Raw genomic sequence first — 20,839 nt, 5'->3', positions numbered from 1 at the left:
TCCCTTGTTAAAGTTGGTTGAAACTTCCTAGGTAGCGTTTCACACATTCTTACAGTTCCTGGAGTCGACAGGGTGCACGAGTGTGTACATGAATGGAACTGGTGTTAGTGTTTGTGATCAGAGCTGTGATGTTTGCAGGATGTTTCCTTATCGCAAAGTTTGACGATCAGCCAAGACGTGTTTGGTGTTCACTGGAGCTCCAAGTCTATTGTCGAGACCTGCTGGTGTGGTTTCAAACCCACTCAACCATCGCCATTTAAAAAATGATGATAGAGAAATTATGTAAAGATCTTTGTTTTGTTTATGGTTATGTGTGTGTGTATGGTTTATAGTCTGATGAGTCTTTGTCGTGCTATGATTTCGTTTCTCCGCGTGTAATGTCATACCAATAGCCTCAGCTACCTTTTTTTATTTTAAAAGGAACCACCTTTTGGTCTGGTCTGATGTTGACTCACCCATTTAAGGTTCACAAATTCAAGTGTCCAGATTTATCTACTCCGTGCAAAACGAAACTTGAGAAACATGAAGTGATCAGTGTTTCACATGCCATGTGTTTCATATTTAATAGAACTGTCTCTAATGTCAGATGATTTATGTTCACCTCTGGTATGACCATCACTTCAGAGGCCAGTGGTAGCTCAGCGGTTAAAGTACAAGACTAGTAACTGGAAGGTCACTGGCTCAAGAACTGCATCTGCCATGTTGTTGGGCCCTTGAGCAAGGCTTTTAACCCTCAATTGCTTGCACGAGGCGAGTTCATTTGGAGACCGTATTGTGCACAGAGAGTCACACACAGATCCCCATTATCACCAGTCTCTGTGCAGGTACCATCGATCAGCCAGCAGAGGTCGTAATTGCAACAATTATGAGGAGACCCTGTTCAGTTGTTGTCCCACCCCCTTACAGACACACAGCCACGCAGATAACGGAAATGTTTGTGAAACATAATGATGCTAGATGCACAGATGCACAATGCCGCTATATTGCTTCTAAGTGTCTCTCTCTATTTTCTCTTGGTTTCTCAGCTCTGCCTCCTCCTGGCATCTAATACTGTCGTCTGCTTTCTTCCTCCACAGCAGCTTGGTTAAACAAGTTCTGAAATTCTCCCCGACAAAGAAAAACAGGATGGGATCCAGGCAGCTGTGCGCCGTGCAGAGACAAAGCGTCACCACTGCGCTCTTACGCACGGCTCGGATGTACCCGCAGGATTCCGGACCGGTGCCGTTACTCACGTAACTCTCGGCGTGTAGAAACACCACTCGGCCGACGTGGTACGGTAGGAAACAAATGAGGAAGAAGGCCAGGCTGATGATGATCAGAGCAAAAGCTTTTTTTCTCGATGTGCTGATGGTGTGCTGAGAGAGGCCGGGCCTGAGCAGCCTGTGGGCTATCAGCACAGAGCACAACAAGATGACCGTCAGAGGCGCTACGAAGAACGGAAGCGTGGCGTAATTAATTCTGATGAAATGATCGATGGAGCTCGTGTTACTGGGAAGCTCCAGGCATTTGGAGGTGGCTTCATTATCGCCGCTCCGTATTGCCAGCAGAGGGCTGCACATGGATGCCGTGAGTAACCAGATGAAAATACAAACCGTCCATCTGTTGCAGCATTTCTGTAAGCTCATGAAGCGATACGGATGCGCCAGCGCCAGGTATCGCATGATGACCAGAGACATCAAGAAGAAGATGGAGGTGTACATGTTCAGGTAAAAAACGTAGAACAGCAGACTGCACGCCAATTTGCCAAACTGCCAGTTGGACCCCGAGAGGAAGTATGATGCTCTCAATGGCAAAGAGCAAATCAGCATGAGGTCGGACACCAGCAGATTGACCATGAAGAGGTTGACGGTGGTCAGAGACTTCTTCTTTCTCCACACGCCGAAGAGGATGAACAGGGAAATCGAGTGGCCCACGATGCCCAGGATGAAGATGAGCAGGTAGGCAGCAGGAAACACGGCTTGCTTGAAGTCAATAATGGAGCAGTTATCTGAACCCATGGCACCTCCTGCTAATCATGGTGTGAAATAAAAACGACAAAACACAATAAATGATCAGGAAAAAAAAGATATCAGTGAATATTTTAGCGTTTCTCAAGAACTAATCCACCATCAAGTCTCAACATCATGCCAGTAAACAGAGAAAAACAATATAACAACCATCAGAAAGTAAAAGAGGTGGTTGAGCTCAGCATCATCCTAACCAAATACAATGTTTAATTATGCACATGTAACTCTCACAGTTGCTCTAGTGCAGTAGTCGTGAATCTCTTGTCCATTACTACTGGGATTAAAAAACAACTCATAGCTGTATTATACACCGATGAGGCATAACATTATGACCACCTTCCTAATATTGTGTTGGTCCCCCTTTTGCTGCCAAAACAGCCCTCCAACTGTGATGCTGCACTGTGTATTCTGACACCTTTCAATCAGAACCAGCATGAACTTCTTCAGCAGTTTGAGCTACAGCCTCGGCCCTGTCGTCTGTCGCCGGTTTACCTCTGTTCCTTCCTTGGACCACTGCAGACCAGGAACACCCCACAAGAGCTGCAGTTTTGGAGATCTGACCCAGTCGTCTAGCCATCACAAATTGGCCCTCGTCAAACTCACTCAGATCCTCACGCTCGCTCCTGCTTCTAACATCAACTTTGAGGATAAAATGTTCACTTGCTGCCTAATATATCTCACCCACTAACAGGTGCCGTGATGAAGAGATAATCAGTGTTATTCACTTCACCTATCAGTGGTCATAATGTTATGCCTTATCGGTGTATTTTATTCTGTGGTGCTTTGAATGTGCCAAAACAAAACACAGTACAAGAAACTTTGTTCAACCCAAGCAGTGCAGTATTCGTGCCAAAGTTATATGTAATCACTGTCCAATCACAATCCTCAATCCACCAAATTTGGGGCAATGATATGTGTGTATTGTATTTCACATTTTGGCACAAATTCCTCTCCATAATTTACATCCTCCTAATGCACAGTAAAACATTTGTAGAGGCTTTAAATGCCTAGATCAAGATCAAAAGTGCATTATTTTCAACTCTAAAGTAAATAGTGTTAAATGATCATAACAAAGCTTTATTGTCATTGATCAGAGAGTGATTATAACGACTTTAACCATGTACCACATGTCCATAATTTTTTTGAACATGGTTACAGTACAGCAGATGCATTAGGTGTTACAACTATTTCTAGTTTCAAACACTATATGTGCATTAAATGTAAACATATTCTCTATTATTATTATTTAAACCTGTATATACACCGATCAGCCATAACAAAAAAACCACCTCCTTGTTTCTACACTCACTGTCCATTTTATCAGCTCCACTTACCATATAGAAGCACTTTGTAGTTCTACAATTACTGACTGTAGTCCATCTGTTTCTCTGCATGCTTTGTTAGCTCCTTTCAAGCTGTTCTTCAATGGTCAGGACCACCACAGGACCACCACAGAGCAGGTATTATTTAGGTGGTGGATCATTCTCAGCACTGCAGTGACACTGACATGGTGGTGGTGTGTTAGTGTGTGTTGTGCTGGTATGAGTGGATCAGACACAGCAGCGCTGCTGGAGTTTTTAAACACCTCACTGTCACTGCTGGACTGAGAATAGTCCACCAACCAAAAATATCCATCCAACAGCGCCCAGTGGGCAGCGTCCTGTGTTAGAATAATTAAAATTAGACACCCCACCAATTAGCAAAGTGAAGGATGTAGCAAAGTAAAACAGTGAGTTCCAATTAAGTTGGTGCAAGGTCGGTGTGAATAGCTACAGGTAGGGAGTGAACAGATAATTGGTAGCACACAGCTCCATAGAAGAACTCCCTAAATACCTTATACCGATAAGGCCGGTTCGGTGCCTCGGACAAGGTCAGTGGCGCTGAGAAAGTAACATCTGAAAGAATTAATTAGGACTGGTTTGAACAGACCATGAGAACAAAGAACTCAGAAGGTGTGGGCAAAATTATAAAAGCACGTTGAACCCTGCGCTCGGGGTCTGTATCTCTGTGACTTGCATTGATTATTCTCTGAAAGCAGAAGTACAGATACCAGCTGGTGAGGCCTGAGGAGAACCAAACCCTTTTCTAAATAAATTTTGTTAGACTTGAGAACTTGGCTAGTTGATCATTTGTCACCCAAAACTCGATTTATCGGTTACCTGTGACCACTGATGAAGGTCTAGAAGATGACCAACTCAAACAGCAGCAATAGATGAGTGATCGTCTCTGACTTTACATCTACAAGGTGGACCAACTAGGTAGGAGTGTCTAATAGAGTGGACAGTGAGTGGAAACGGTGTTTAAAAAACTCCAGCAGCGCTGCTGTGACACTAACACACCACCACCATGTCAGTGTCACTGCAGTGCTGAGAATGATCCACCACCTAAATAATACCTGCTCTGTGGTGGTCCTGTGGGGGTCCTGACCATTGAAGAACAGGGTGAAAGGGGGCTAACAAAGCATGCAGAGAAACAGATGGACTACAGTCAGTAATTGTAGAACTACAAAGTGCTTCTATATGGTAAGTGGACAGTGGAAACAAGGTGGTGGTTTTAATGTTATGGCTGATCAGTGTATATAGTATATACACTGCTTAAAAAAATGAAGGGAACACTAAAATAACACATTCTAGATCTCAATTAATGAAATATTCCAGTTGAAAATCTTTATTCATCACATAGTGGAATGCGTTGAGAACAAAACAACATAAAAATGATCAATGTAAATCAAAATTATTATCCCATGGAGGTCTGGATTTGGAATCATACTCAAAATCAAAGTGGAAAATCCAATTACAGGCTGATCCAACTTCAGTGGAAATAATTCCTCAAGACAAGTTAAAATGAGGCTCAGTAGTGTGTGTGGCCTCCACGTACTTGTATGACCTCCCTACAACGCCCGGGCATGCTCCTGATGAGGCAGCGGATGTTCTTCTGAGGGATCTCCTCCCAGACCTGGATTAAAGCATCAGTCAACTCCTGGACAGTCTGTGGTGCAACGTGGCATTGGTGGATGATGTCCCAGATGTGCTCGATTGGAACCTGCTCTCATCCGTCAAAAGCACAGGGCGCCAATGGCGAATCTGCCAATCTTGGTGTTCTCTGCCAAATGCCAATCGCCCTGCACGGTGTTGGGCTGTAAGCACAAGCCCCACTTGTGGATGTCGGGCCCTCATACCACCTTCATGGAGTCTGTTTCTGACAGTTTGAGCAGAAACATGGATATTGGTGGCCTGCTGGAGGTCATTTTGCAGGGCTCTGACACTGCTCCTCCTGTTCCTCCTGGCACAAAGGAGGAGGTAGCGGTCCTGCTGCTGGATTGTTGCCCTCCTACGGCCCCCTCCATGTCTCCTGGTGTATTGATTGTCTCATGGTATCTGCTTCATGCTCTGGACACTGTGCTGACAGACACAGCAAACCTTCTTTGCCACAGCTCGCATTGATGTGCCATCCTGGAAGAGCTGCACTACCTGAGCAACTTCTGTGGGTTGTAGACACCATCTCATGCTACCTCTAGCATGTGGAGGCCACACACACTACTGAGCCTCATTTTAACTTGTCTTGAGGAATTATTTCCACTGAAGTTGGATCAGCCTGTAATTGGATTTTCCACTTTGATTTTGAGTATGATTCCAAATCCAGACCTCCATGGGATAATAATTTTGATTTACATTGATCAGTTTTATGTTATTTTGTTCTCAATGCATTCCACTATGTGATGAATAAAGATTTTCAACTGGAATATTTCATTAATTGAGATCTAGGATGTGTTATTTTAGTGTTCGCTTTATTTTTTTGAGCAGTGTATATTTACTGTGGGAGTGTCTGATAGTCTAATCTGCATCATTTTTCTTTTACTTTTGTTTGTGCCTTTCTAAAAAAGCAATCCTGATTAATCACTGTTTCATTTGACAGTATTAAGAAGCCACGTGATAAGGCATTAACATCGCATTATGTGGTTTTATTATTAGTGTTTAAGTCCACATCCAAAAGCAGCACTTAATTACTAGCAGATCATCGTAACACGGAATTTATTGAAAGGAGCAGGCTGACTTTTTTGAAAGTGTGTTGACCTTCATACATTAGGCAGCTTTATGAATACATGCCTGAAAATTGAGTTTTTGTCATTGACCACCCAGACCCGCTAAGCTCCATTGAAAAACTGTGAGATGAGCTGAAGCGGAGAGTCCACAAGAAAGTCCAAGTGGCATTGAAGATCTAGAAAGCTTTAAAAAAGCTGATTGATCCATTAAATAGCAGATTCTGTGTTAGCTCAGATGGACCAGGGTGCTGCAACACCCACACTGGAAACCACTTGTACATCTGAACCTTATGCAGACTTACAAAACCCGTTTTAGAAACTACACAGTAATTACAAACAAACAAACTAAATACATACTGGCTTTCAAGTGATCCAAAATTATTCTAAACATCTATCACACAATATGATCTAGTTCTAGTTTACACAGACTGACACTGGTATGAAATAAATGATAATAATTTACCTGTGTGGTCTGGCCAAGTTGTGAAGACTGTTCTGTTAAGCAAACGGGAAATGCAGGCGTCTCCGTCTCTATCTTACACATTAAAGCTCTTCTGGGGTTGTTTCTTTTTGTTTGTTCAAGTGGCAGGAGGCGGGCTGAACCTAAATCCCAGTCAGGTCATGCGTTTTTCCCACAATTCATTCTGTGCTGAGGAATCTGACTATACAGGTAGGATGGGAAAACCCCAAACTGCACTAAACTTTCTCTGTCATTTACAAGATCTAATTAACACCGTTCGGCTTTTTACAGCTCAAGACGCCAGTTCCTTATTCCTCAGTATTTATCTCCTCCACCCCCCACAGTCTTCTGATTTCTGTTACTCTGCAGTTATTTTGCTGAGTGTCCTTTGACCCAACGATTTTGTCAGCCTAGTAAACTTTCCCACACAATAAAAGCACATCAAACACACAGATGATTCTGGACGCAAAAAGTGAAGTATATTCGACTGATCAAACGGCCATTTAGATTGTAATCAGACACACATACAATGCAAAACCACTTTAAACTTCCCTTCAGCACTTTCTCATCACTAAAGTAATCGATTAAAACCTCAACTTAACACGCTTGGATGAACAGTGTAGGAACTAATGCTTAAAAAGGTGCTTTCTAACAAAGCAATGTCTGATTGGGACTTTCACAAATACGCTTCATGAATTATAGTTTTATTAAAGTAATTTAATGCAAAAGTGGTACAAATCTAATTTTAAAATCTTGGGTGCAATGCAGGATTTCCTCTGTACAGGACATCACGTACACCTCGGGGTTATTTAGAGCAGCCAAGCTTGTGCACGTCGAAGTCTTAGAAGAAACCATGATTACGATCAACATTTATCAATCCAAAAGGCAGTCGTTTTATTTATTAGGATTTTAACGTCATGTTTTAAACACTTTGGTTACATTCATGACAAACGATAGTTACTCGTTACACAAGATTCATCAGTATAAGTTTAAATATCAAACACAGTCATGGACAATATTTGTATCTTCAATTCACCTCAGGCACGGTGGCTAACACTGTCGCCTCACAGCAAGAAGGTCCTGGGTCCAGGTCCTTTCTGTGTGGCGTTTGCATGTTCTCCACGTGTCTGTGTGAGTTTCCTCCCACAGTCCAAAGACGTGCAGGTGAGGTGAATTGGAGATACAAAATTGTCCATGGCTGTGTTCGATATAACCTTGTGAACTGATGAATCTGGTGTAATGAGTAACTACCGTTCCTGTCATGAATGTAACCAAAGTGTAAAACATGACGTTAAAATCCTAATAAACAAAACAATTCACCTCCCTTGCACGTCTTTGTACTGCAGGAGGAACCCCATGCAGACATGGGGAGAACATGCAAACTCCACACAGAAAGGACTCGGAACGTTCCACCTGGGAATTAAACCCAGGACCTTCTTGCTGTGAGGCAACAGCGCTACCCACTGAGCCACCGTGCCTTCTGAAAGGCAGTCTGTAAATAGCTATATGGAGACACACTTTGCATTATTCTTTGGTATGGGCCAGCAACAATGGTCTATGAATAATTATGTAGGGAGTTGCCCCCCCTTTCCCACAGCCCCAAAAAACTGAAACATCATTTCGATCTGGGGCAGATGAGATAACCAAAGCATAAGAAAAGGATAAACCCAGGATCCCAGGAGCTATTCTGCTCTACAGCACCTACACTTTCTAATGTGTTTCCTCACACGAGACCAACATCACAACCACACTGTGGGGTTTGTACCACATCTGTAGCGACTACGTTTCTGTGTACCAAGAAAAATAGAATCATGTTCGCTTTTATTATTATTTATTTTATGCATTTTCTCCCCCTTTCTCCCTTTTTTAGCGTGTCCAATTGCCCGATTGCGTCATGCTTCCTCTTCACCAATGCCGATCCCCGCTCTGATTGAGGAGAACGAAGCTAACCCACGCCCCCTCCGACACGTGGGCAGCAGCCGTATGCATCTTATTACCTACACTTTGACGAGTGCAGTGCAGCTCAGCGTTGTGTACGGAGACACACCCTGAGAGCACTCTTTTTTCATCTCTGTGCAGGCGCCATCAATCAGCCAGCAGAGTCGTAATTGCACCAGTCATGAGAGAGAGAGACCCCATCCGGCTTAGTCCCGCCCATATCTGAACAACAGGCCAATCGTTGTTCATGAGGCCGCTCAGCCGGCAGGCAGAGCTGAGTTTCGATACGATGTATTCGAGATCCCAGCTCTGGTTCCAGCTTGTGTTTTTACCGCTTTAATTCACTTCTAATAATAAAAGTCACATTTTTACACTTGGTTTTAAACTTGGTGACTCTGGACTTGTTTTTCACTGCTACCTGGTGTACTACTGCGACAGTTAAACACCCAGAAAATGTATGCAAAATTAAAAAGTAAAACTTATTTTATTATTGACTTAATACATTCCTTTGTGTTTTTCTTGGCACTGATGAATCGTTTACATGAAGCCGTACAGTTTTAGCAGTGGTTTTACATCCCAAAATAATTTATAGTTACTTCCTCATTCCATTTGTATCAAGAAATCATTCTGTTTAATCTGAGACCAAATATAACATTTTACAGCGTGTTGTGCCCCACCACTGTGAACGTGGCAAATCACACTTCCTATATTTACAGTCCTGGAACGGGCTGGTCACATTTAGATTCCAGAAGCACACCAGGGCCCACACAGACCCTGGTCAGAAACACATTGTTCTTACTTTTGTGTTATACTAATCATTTTCATCAGTTCCCAATTGCAAGCACCACCCATGCTCTAACCGAAGCGAGCTGCAGACGAGCACTCCTCCCTCCCTGTGACAGGCATGCAGTTAATGGCTGCTTTTTTTCACCTCCTGGTAGCGGTGAACTCACACAGAGAGCCACGTCTGTAAATCATCCAGCACTCATAGAGGTGCCACGACCTGCCAGCAGCGGTCACGTTGCTGCCGACAAGAAGTAAACTGGTTGACGCTCCTCCTGGGGTTGATAGATTCAAACTCAAAAGCTTGAGCTCTAGGTAGTGGTGGTGCACCACTATGGCTTAGTGGTTGGTGATGTGACGATTCTTACATGCTTAGTGAGGTATGAATATTGAGCAACAGGTTATGCTTAAGAAAAGTGTAATAAAGAAAAAAAAGGTCTTGAAACAGCTGCACATTGGAACAGCGGTTGGTTTTGTGGGTGAGTCACAGCAACTTACTGTGGACTCATGTTTAATCCAGGCCTGTGAGGAGTCTGGCACATTTGGGTTGGTTACTCTTATTGCATCTAGGCATGAATGAATGAATGATACTTTGAAATGGATCCAGGATGTATGTTTACTAGTGGCGAGTCCTGTCACCTGGAAAACAAAGAGCGTAAGGCAGGAATTACCCTGGACAGGGCGCCAATCCATCACAGACAAATAACTCAAATCCCAAAACACGTTTCATAAAAGGGCAGTTGAGTGAATCACGTTACTGAAAACGTTTTACCATAAAATAGTAAAAATTAGCCCAATATTCCAGTTAATTGTTTCCAGATAGATGATGCTGATGCTGGTGATATCAGACACAGCTTGGGGCACCCAGGTGGCACAGCGGGATATTCTGCTAGCACACCAGCACTGAGTTTCTGAACTCCTCGGTTCAAAACTCTGTGTTGCCTCCGGTCGGCTGGGTGACATCTGGCGGGCATAATTGGCAGTACCTGCAGCAGATACTAATTGGCCACCATATCTGCAGGGTGGGGGGCCGGACTATGTGTGGGTGAAATCTTCATACGCTGTGCAGGGGCAAGAAGAGGAGGGCCGTGCACGTGTCGGAAGAGGCGTGTACAGCGACGTGCTCTCCTCGGATGCAATCGGGTATCCCTCAGCAGCGGAAGACATATTGAGTACGCTAAATCAAGACACAGCTTTACTAGTCATAAATAAACTGCATGTTCCAACACATTATAATTGTTTGTACAACATTTTATTTTCCTAAAAGACGATCAATCATAACACACTCAAACATTCGGGTCATTTAATAACAAAACAGCTTTTGACAAAAAGCACTCGTTACAAAAGTAGGTAAAAACGACCTAAAATTCAATCACCAAACCAAAAACTTCTATCCAGGAAGCAAAAAACAAATCCTAATATATTAAAAAGAGCAACGTAGACGTCATTTAATTCATAAAAATCCATCATATGATAAAACAAACACTTTCTGTTAATCCTAAAACACAAATAAACCAGTTAATGCGTCCCACAGTCTGGGGTGTTAAGACCGTTGCTACACACTGAAGAGAGAGACAGGGTTCTGCCTTCTAGAACAAAGCAATACTGTGCCCATCAATACATGATCTAAAATAACATGGATATTTCATATTATCTAATAGTTAGGCGTGTATCAATGAGGAATGCACAGGTTTGCATATTTAATAACAAAAAATAATGCAGGCAGCTCAGGAAGATTAAAAAATCCTCAGAACCTCTAATTTCATTTATTAATAATAAACTCCTCACACACTGGCACAGTTTATTTAAATGGCATAAAAGATATTAAACCCGAGAGTGTGTTTGTTGGTACATGCTCATTCTGAGACTTTATAGCAGCCACCACCTCTTTTTAACTGCTGCGTCTGTAACGGGAACATAAGAGGGCAGCAGAGAGGGCATTTAGTGCCCCATCTTAAATATGACTGGATTCCATGCTGAAGCACTTTCAGAGCAAAGGTGAAGTGCTGCTACTGCCAGTAAACTGAAAAACTGTGTCCCAAATATCATAGTATTATCACAATAGTAGGTATACCATTATTAGTTGAACTCAGGGTTATACTACAACCTCTGGCAAACATGATGGAATCCCCACAATTTAAGGATCTTTACCCAGGTATTTTACTACGTAGCAAATAAACAAATCGCATATATGATTCTATAAAGTTTATATTTAATAGCTGGATTCATGTATGATTCACAAAGCCCATTTTTAGCTACTGATTTCGTGTCTGTATTTTGTTTATTTGCTAGAAAGTAAAAAAAGGGTCCTTTTTAATACATTTTCTACCTTTTTTTCCCAAACTTAATGTAGCCAATTAGTCCTCCGCTGGAGGCACTGCCAATTGTGCCCACTAGAGGGCGCCCAGCCGGCCGATAGCAGGGAATTCAGAATGTGTTTTTAAGGGCGCCCAAGTGGCGCAGCAGGACACTCCGCTAGCACACCAGTGCCCAGATACTTCACTCCTCGGTTCGAAACTCGACGTTGCCACCGGTCTACTGGGCGCCATCTAGCGGGCATAATTGGCAGTGCCTGCAGCAGACACGGTTCTGCTAGGGAGGGATGACCGGACTATGTGGGTGTGGTCTTCAAACGCAGTGTAAGAATTCTGATTGGCAGATAGAGAGGCGCCTGTGAAGAGTGCATGGGTGGAAAAGGGTTCCGCTGAGGGCTGCGTGCGGGTCGGAGGAGGCGTGAGCAGCAATATACCCACCTCGACTGCAATCAGAGATCCCCCAGCAGCGGAGGACAAACCGACTATGCCAAAATGGGAGAAAATGCATCAATAATGTACTGTGAGCTCTGTGTTACATCGTAATTTGTTCATTTTCTTTTAGACTTGTTTACTTGTAGGAAGCTCTGTGTAACTGGAAAATCTGCCATCGAGTCATGTAGTGTGTACTGGATATCAGACCAGTGGATCTAAGACACGTCCAATTATTAACCACAGCATTATGATGACATGGGCATTTAAAAAAAATATTACTAAAAAAAAGATAAACTGCTCTATGACACTGCATCTATTTAAAATATTTGTTGATAGGCCGATCTTCTTAAAAATGTGTCATTGGATCATAATTAACTTAAAAGAAGGATTAAAACTGAATTCTGACGAGTTAAAACAGACTGTGTGCACGCAGTACTCGGGTCGTTCCTTCAGGGCTCCGGGTCGTCTCGTTCAGCCTCCTCCTTTAGTTTCTGTTCCTGCATGCGGTTGCGAGCGGAATCTAATCAAAGACAGTCGAGCGTTAGTCAGAAACGGGACTTTTAAGAAAAGTGGGAAAAAAAAAAATTCAAAGCCTTTCACAGAGACACGTACTCATTTCTGCCAGCTTCTGGATCAGCGTCGACTCGCCACTGGATTTACTGTGAAGGCAGGAGACACAGATTACTGTAAAATACTATGTACACAGGAAGGAAAAATATTTCAACAGATGCCAAGATGTTGCAACAGGCTGCAGGAGAATTTGTAGCCTACAGCAAATAGTGCTCACCACTTTCACTACATTCAGTCACACTGCGCTGATTTCAAATAGATATATGTGTGGATAGACGCTAACACTTACACCAACTATTTCACTTGACGATGTGATTAAATGGATTATTTAGTGCAATAGCGGCAACGTGTAAGTGCTGGGGCTTGAACCTGCAATATTCTGATTAATTAAGTATCTTAACTACTGTGATGTCACCTTGAACCCAGTACACCCCTCTGAATAGTTAATCGTTGGAAGCTCCTGTGAGGGGTTTAAAATTGTGCAGATTTTGGCACAACACTGATGTAAGTAAACACGTGCAGCACTGGCGCATTACGTGGGTCACATTTCTGCTGAGTCAGCTTCAGTTTAATCAAACTAAACTTAAACACACATTTGTACCACCATATCCAAACTCACATATTCCTCCTTGATATTTTAATTCTTTAATTCATACCAATATGTATATATTGACTTTAATCCATATTATTATGATTATTATCTGTATATGACTATTATACTCATTCATTCCCATATTTGATATCATATTATTATATGTAATATTTATCCCTGACCAAGCATAACATTATGAGCACTGACAGGTGAAGTGAATAACACTGGTTATCTCTTCATCACGGCACCTGTTAGTGTGTGTGTGTGTGTGGGGGGGGGGGGGATACAGTATTAGGCAGCAAGTGAACATTTTATCCTCAAAGTTGATGTTAGAAGCAGGAAAAATGGGCGAGTGTGAGGATCTGAGTGAGTTTGACAAGGACCAGATTGTGTTGGCTAGACGACTGGGTCAGAGCATCTCCAAAACTGCAGCTCTTGTGGGGTGTGTCCTGGTCTGCAGTGGTCAGTATCTATCAAAAGTGGTCCAAGGAAGGAACAGTGGTAAACCGGCGACAGGCTCACTGATGCACGTGGAGAGCGAAGGCTGGCCCGTGTGGTCCGATCTAACAGACGAGCTACTGTAGTTCAAACTGCTGAAGAAGTTCATGCTGGTTCTGATATGAAGGTGTCAGAATACACAGTGCAGCAGTTTGTTGTGTAATTATCTATTAATTATATCTATATCTATTTATTATATCTATATCTAGCTATTATATCTATCTATTATATCTTTCTATCTGTTCTAGCTACCTATCTATCCATCTATCTATTATATCTATCTATCTAATATATCTACCTACAGTATATATCTACCCATCTATCTATCTATCTATCTATCTATCTATCTATCTATCTATCTATCTATCTATCTATCTATCTATTTACCTATCTATCTATCTATCTATTATATCTATCTATCTAATATATCTACCTACAGTATATATCTATCCATCTACCCATCTATCTATCTATCTATCTATCTATCTATCTATCTATCTATCTATCTATCTATCTATCTATTATATCTATCTATCTAATATATCTACCTACAGTATATATCTATCCATCTACCCATCCATCCATCCATCCATCCATCCATCCATCCATCCATCCATCCATCTATCTATCTATCTATCTATCTATCTATCTATCTATCTATCTATCTATCTAATATATCTACCTACAGTATCTATCTATCTATCCATCCATCCATCCATCCATCCATCCATCCATCCATCCATCCATCCACTCTATCTATCTATCTATCTATCTATCTATCTATCTATCTATCTATCTAATATATCTGTTCTATCTACCTATCTATCCATCTATCTATTATATCTATCTATCTAATATATCTACCTACAGTATCTATCTATCTATCTATCTATCCATCTACCTATCTATCCATCTATCTATCTACCTATCTATCCATCTACCTATTCTATCTATCTATCTATCCATCCATCCATCCATCCATCCATCCATCCACTCTATCTATCTATCTATCTATCTATCTAATATATCTATCTATCTAGTACAACCCTCTCAATTGCACTTGTATGTGTGAAATTACGGATGTAATTGAAACTTAACAGACAACAGTTACACAGATGACTTATTCGTCCCTCTGTGTTGAAAGTTCTCACCTTCCATCCGCTTCATCCTGTCCGTCCACATCGAAGCGTAATCTCTTCAAGGGTTTGGGGTTGGACGGTCCCTCCAGACTCCTCTTCGGCGGCCAATCCGCGCTACTAACCATCTGATTGATTTTCTGGAACCTGTCCGGTGTCTGTTTAACAGAAAGAGAAAGCTTTAATAATTCACTACTGTAGTGTGAGTGTGTACAGTGACTAGTGTAGAAGTGACTCACCCCAAACGACTCTCCGATTGATACGAGAATCCTGTAAGAAAAGGTGGTCATGAGTCAACATACGTTCAGTCAGTACATTAAATCATGAAAAGACAAGTGCAAAACTACACATGTGCAGTCCATCGACCCCTTCTTGTTCACCCGTGCTTCAGTGAAGTCGCACATGAGGCCAGAAATCACGCAAAGAGAGACACGCACAATCTCCATGCTCCTCCACTTCTGTACAGGCGCCTTGGGCTGATACCCCACCCACTTATTAGTCCAGTCTTTTCCACCCAGCAGGCTGATGGACAATGTCTGCTGCAGGCACTGCCAATTGTGCCCACTAGAAGGCACCCAGCCGACCGTTAGCAGAGCCAAGATTCAAACCGGGGAGTTCCGAATCGCAGCACTGGTGCACTAGCGGAATATTCCACTGTGCCACCTGGGCACCATGAGCTTTTTTTTTTATGGATAAAGGTGTTTGACTCAAAGTAACAGTTTAAATGTGTTTGTCCTAGGATGTTTTCTCATTGTGACATCCTTAGGATGGTGAGTTATGCTACATTTGTGACAGATAAGTGGCTAAAATATGCTAATGTTGCTATTTAGGGTTTCCACATGAATGCAGACACTAACCTGGATCTGGGAGTCATGGCACCTGGAGTCAGGCGACTGCTTTTCAAAGGAGAGATGTAGACGTTCCCACCAGGCACCCGCAGAGGCGAGCTGGGGTATTTGTAAGGACTCCGGGGGATATGGGGTATAGGAGACAGAGGGGGTGGCTGGGAAAGAAAGCACAGCAATAAGTCTCAGTTCTAGCTTTGGTTGTGATTTCATTTCTGGCCACTAGATGGGACCAGTGTAGAGGAGAAGCTCGTACCCGAGGCGAGGCGTACTGCAGGATGTTGGTCTTCAGTTTCTGCATGAACACCTGATTGTAGAAGGCGATAATGGAATCATACTGACCCTCCCTGATCAGCACACTCTTGAAGGTCTGAGGAATAGAACACCACAGTTAAAATGTGCACCGATCCCATTTCATTGCATTATTTGAAAATAAAACACTCGAACATCAAGTTTCCTGCGAGCTCTCACCTCCTGGTTTGTGTTGGGAAGCTCTTTGTAAGCCGTAACGATCGACTTAAAGCGCAGATCCACGTTCTTCACTTTGCATATGGCATACATGGCAGACATCATGAGCTGAAACAAGATTAGGCTTCATTTTAGAACGGTGTGGCTGGGGGTCAGGACTGGGCAGAGTTTATTTATTTATTTATTAGGATTTTAACGTCATGTTTTACATAGTTTGGTTACATTTATGACAGAACAGGTAGTTACTGGTTACACAAGATTCATCAGGTTTTAATGTCAAACAGTCATGGACAATTTTGTATCTACAATTCACCTCACACCTCACATCTTCATCACCTCACACCTCACTTAGGACTGTGGGAGGAACACTGAGCTCCCGGAGGAAACCCATGCAGACACGGAGAATGTGCAAAATCCACACAGGAAGGACATGGCCCGCCCCACCTAGGAATCAAACCCAGGACCTACTTGCTGTGAGACGATGGTGCTACCCACCGAGCCACCATGCCGCCCATAGCCTCTTTATTAGGTAAAGCATAATGATTTTGGAATACCCTAAAGTAAGTGGGCAGTATACTGACCTCTAGTGTTAAATTTGTATCAGATTGTTACCAGCATCAGTTGGTTGTCTAAATACCAGGGTCTGTCATGCCATTAACGCTTTGGGCATAGATAACTGGCACGTTAGCTTTATTGCTTTATTAGATTCCTGACACGCCAGTGTGGGTCGTAGCAGGTGCAGCTGGGTCATACCTGGTCGAGGTGTCGGTCCCTCATCAGCTCATACTCGTTCTGTAGCGTGTGCTGCAGCAGAGTCCAGATGATGGCCTCCAGCTCAGGGTGAGAGGTCAGCAGTGCAGAGAAAAGCTTCTGTAGCCGCAGGTAGGCCATTCTGTACACTGCACCCAAAAATGAGAGCATATCAATAACACAGTTTAAATCTCATCACCTCTTATTTCACAGTTCTAATGAAAAACGTAGGATGCTCAGAACAGTAAGTACATTTATTTATTAGTATTTTAACATCATGTCTACACACTTTAGTTACATTCACGACAGTACAGGTAGTTACTGGTTACACAAGATTCATCAGTTGAAGTCTTTAATGTCATCCATTTCATCTAAGTACTGGTTTATTATACTGTACTCGGTAATAAAAGTCCCTTTCACTTCATTTATTTGCTTATTAAAAATTTAAGGTGATGTTTTACACTTTGGTTCCATTCAGAAAAGGTAGTTTCAGGTCACCCATAATTCATCTATTCATTTTTAAAATCAAACACTAGGGATGTAACGATGCACCACAAGAGTTAAAAATCGGTGCACATGTGCCACGATTTGAATCGGTTATTCATTTAAGATGAATCGATATTCACTTTATACAGCAGAGGGCACTAGGGATGTAACGATGCACTCTACCCACAACGCGATGCAATTCACAATACTGGGTTCACGATACGATTTTTCCCCCGATTTTTTTTTTGAACTGAAATTGAAGACAAATGATGACGGTTTCCTTTTATTATTTCTCTTAAAAAAGTAAATTAAATACTGTATTTGTGCTTATCTTTTATTTATCTACATAATAAATGTCATTTTATTACTGAGGTAGGTACAAATTGCAAAACAATTTTGAATTAAGCCCAATTTGGCTGAAAACCCCTGAATTTGGCAACCAGGCGTATAGTGCCAGTGCCCTCTTCTGTTTAAAGTAAATATCAATTCATTTTACATGTCAAATCGATTTGAATCGTAAAATTTTTGAATCGTTTATTAACTGTATTGTGGTGAATCGTTACAAAGAGGGCACTGGCGCTATATTCTTTTTTTACACTAAAATGGAAATGTGCAGCATTGTTTTGCATAGTTTGTACCTACCTCAGAAATAAAAGGGCATTCATTATTGAGATGAATAAAAGATAATCACAAATACAGTATTTTATTTTAAAGAGAATTAATAAAAGGAAACTTTGTCATAATTTGTCTTCAATTTCATTTTGTTTAAAAAAAAAATCTAAAAAAAAAAATAAATCATATTGCATTGTGGGTAGAGTGTATCGTTACATCCCTATCAAACACAGTCACTGACAATTTTGTATCTCCAGTTCACCTCACTTGCACGTCTCTGTACTGTGGAAGGAAACCGGAGCTCCTGGAAAAAAAAACGACTGCTCCACCTGGGAATCAAACCAAGGACCTTCTTGCTGTGAGGCGACAGCGCTACCCACCAAGCCACTGTGCTGCCCACAGTGAGAAAATAGAACACTTCTTGACACTGTATGTAGCTAATGTTTAGACTGCTGTCACCTGTTTGAGTTGTGGCTGGGTGTTAGTACTTTTTGGCTGGTGGGTAAAATGTGGTCACTAAAATGAAGCTATATAGACATTACTGCGTTTCTAAACAACAGGGGCTGATAAAGACATCCCGTAACACAGTTATAAATTTAATTCTATTTTTAAGGCTACCTTCCTGTTTTATGTACAGGGCTGAGAAATGACAGCTTCTCACAGCTGGGGGTTAAAATCTGTGGCTGGAAAAAGAGAAGTCTGGGCTGATATTTTCAGTGTCTGCACAGACATGATTATTTAAAGCCCAAGGGGTGGCTGAACCAGCCTAGCCATTGCGAAGTGCATTTACATTTTTGACATTTAGCAGACACTCTTATCCAGAGCGACTTACTAAACATTGCTTCCATAGTAAACATTACCTTACTCTAGATTAAGTAAACAACAGTCCAAGAACACAAATCTGCTCAAACCTGTTAGAACCAGAAGTTAGAGGGTTTTTTTTGTTTGTTTTTTTTAGTAAATGGAAAAGAGTGTTAGTAAGTAAGTACAAGTCAGCTTAAGTGCTTAGTAAAACGGTGATGAAGGTTTTTAATCGTTTTTTTAAAGATAGCAAGAGACACAGATGTTCGGAAAGACAGGAAGTTCCTTCCACCATTTGGGTGCCAGAACAGAGAAGAGCCTTGATGCTGATGCTCGTCTTCCTTGAGTCCTGGGTGGAGGATCGAGTCGAGCGAGACTAGTGGCTCGGAGGTTGCGTGGTACAGACCGGGGTTTGATTAGACCTCGAAGGTAGCTTGGAACTGGTCCATTTTTGGCTTTGTAGGCGAGCATCAGTGTTTTAAACTGAATGCGTGCAGCTACAGGAAGCCGGTGAAGAGAACGCAGCAGTATGCACTTATAAGTGCGCTCTTAGTGCCAGTACCAAGCCAGGATGAAAACAGTAAAAGGCTGCAGTAGGAAAAATAGAAAGGTTGACCGGCCTGCACAGGGTCCTGACCTCAGCCCCATCAAACACTTTCGAGATGAGCTAGAACAGAAATTGAGAGCCAGGCCCTTTAGTGTCCGACCTCACTAATGCTCTTCTCTATGAACGGGCAAAAATTCCCACAGACACACTCCAAAATCTCGCAATAGAGGGAACAAACTTCATATTAATACCCATGAATTGCTAGTTGTAGGCTAGCGGTTAAGGTACTGTACTAGTAATCAAAAGGTCGCTGGTTCAAGCCCCACCACTGCCAGGTTGTCACTGTTGGGCCCATGAGCAAGGCCCTTAACCCTCAATTGCTTAGATCCTATACTGTCACAGTACTGTAAGTCGCTTTGGATAAAAGCGTCTGCTAAATGCCGAAAATGTAAATGTAAAATGGGATTTTATAACGTTTGGGACAGTGGTAGCCTAGCAGATAGAGCTTTGGGCTACCAGTCAAAAGGTTGTGGGTTCAAACCCTAATTCTGCCATACAGCTGTACGCAAGGCCCCTCCCTAATCCTTGTGGCTCCAGGGGCACCGCACAACGGCTGACCCAGCTCTCTGACCCCAGATTATACAACAATAGCTGGGATATGTGAAAAAGCATTTCATAAGATGCTCCATCTGCTCTAGATCAGCGCTTCCCAACCTTTTTTGCACCACGGACCGGTTTCATATAAGATATAATTTCACGGACTGGCGGGGGCGGAAGGATTTAAAATAGAATAACTATAGAATGGAAAATCGGTGGGAATGCTGAGCTTTTTTCACTGCAACGAGACGCTGCTCCCACCTAATGGTAATCAGAGACACTAACACCCCAAGAGTATTGGAAATTTAATTGCTCTTGTAGGGATCTCTATTTAGTTATTTTTTCTGTGCGGCCCTGTAATAAATTATTTATTTTGGGGTTGGGGACCACTGCTCTAGATCAGGGGTTTTCAACCTGTGGGGCTGTGTCCGGTTTTCACCCACAGGAGACATATTTGATCAGTCTTGCTGACCACGCACACACGCATGTTTAATGTTATCTGAAAAAAACCCTTAAAAATAGGGCTAACAGTGACGATAAGTGACAAAAACTATGACAGCTGTTACAGTACCTGAGTGTGTCTTTAAAAGAGGTGTAGGAGATGCTCTGTTCACAGTGTCGCTATAAATGAGTCAGGAGTCAATTCATTTGAACCGAATCGTAAGTTTCTTTTCTCAGTCATCTCTCCGTGTTTACTGTTATTAATGACTGTTGCGGTTTTAAATAAACACCAGATACTACAGAACATTTTGTGTGACTCGCTTACCTTAAAAAGCTCAGGCTTAATGAAACTGAGTATTACCACAGAGCGGTAACCGAGTCAGACTCGTTCTGCCTGTGGAGCTAAAAGATTTCTGTCAGTCAAAGCAGATGATCCTGAACTAACGAATTTAGTAACTGATGCACTTTTGCCTCTGCTTGGCTCTGTGAAGGAACGTTTTGTGCTCTTAGCTACATCAAA

General features: G+C 42.2%; 2 protein-coding genes across 3 annotated transcripts in view; both read right to left on the bottom strand.

Moving 5' to 3' along the window:
* Positions 1-989: 989 nt before the first annotated feature.
* cysltr2a (cysteinyl leukotriene receptor 2a) lies at positions 990-1,997 on the bottom strand. Its single transcript, XM_063012171.1, has one exon. The coding sequence runs from the start codon at positions 1,995-1,997 to the stop codon at positions 990-992; it is 1,008 nt and encodes a 335-aa protein (XP_062868241.1).
* Positions 1,998-10,459: 8,462 nt separating this feature from the next.
* Positions 10,460-20,839, bottom strand: part of rb1 (retinoblastoma 1) — a 55,226-nt gene continuing 44,846 nt past the window's right edge. For both annotated transcript variants that reach the window (XM_063011521.1, XM_063011520.1), the window contains 8 exons: positions 16,839-16,984; positions 16,089-16,193; positions 15,874-15,987; positions 15,630-15,775; positions 15,012-15,042; positions 14,788-14,930; positions 12,589-12,635; positions 10,460-12,496 (listed from right to left, as the gene is read on the bottom strand). In XM_063011521.1, the coding sequence (XP_062867591.1) occupies positions 12,426-12,496; positions 12,589-12,635; positions 14,788-14,930; positions 15,012-15,042; positions 15,630-15,775; positions 15,874-15,987; positions 16,089-16,193; positions 16,839-16,984 (803 nt within the window). In that variant the 3' untranslated portion in view covers positions 10,460-12,425. The remainder of the gene's footprint in view (positions 12,497-12,588; positions 12,636-14,787; positions 14,931-15,011; positions 15,043-15,629; positions 15,776-15,873; positions 15,988-16,088; positions 16,194-16,838; positions 16,985-20,839) is intronic.

This window comes from Trichomycterus rosablanca, chromosome 16, assembly GCF_030014385.1.
Source record: "Trichomycterus rosablanca isolate fTriRos1 chromosome 16, fTriRos1.hap1, whole genome shotgun sequence".
Taxonomy (NCBI): domain Eukaryota; kingdom Metazoa; phylum Chordata; class Actinopteri; order Siluriformes; family Trichomycteridae; genus Trichomycterus; species Trichomycterus rosablanca.
The sequence above is the reverse complement of the archived record's forward strand: the minus strand, read 5'-3'. Positions and strand labels throughout refer to the sequence as shown.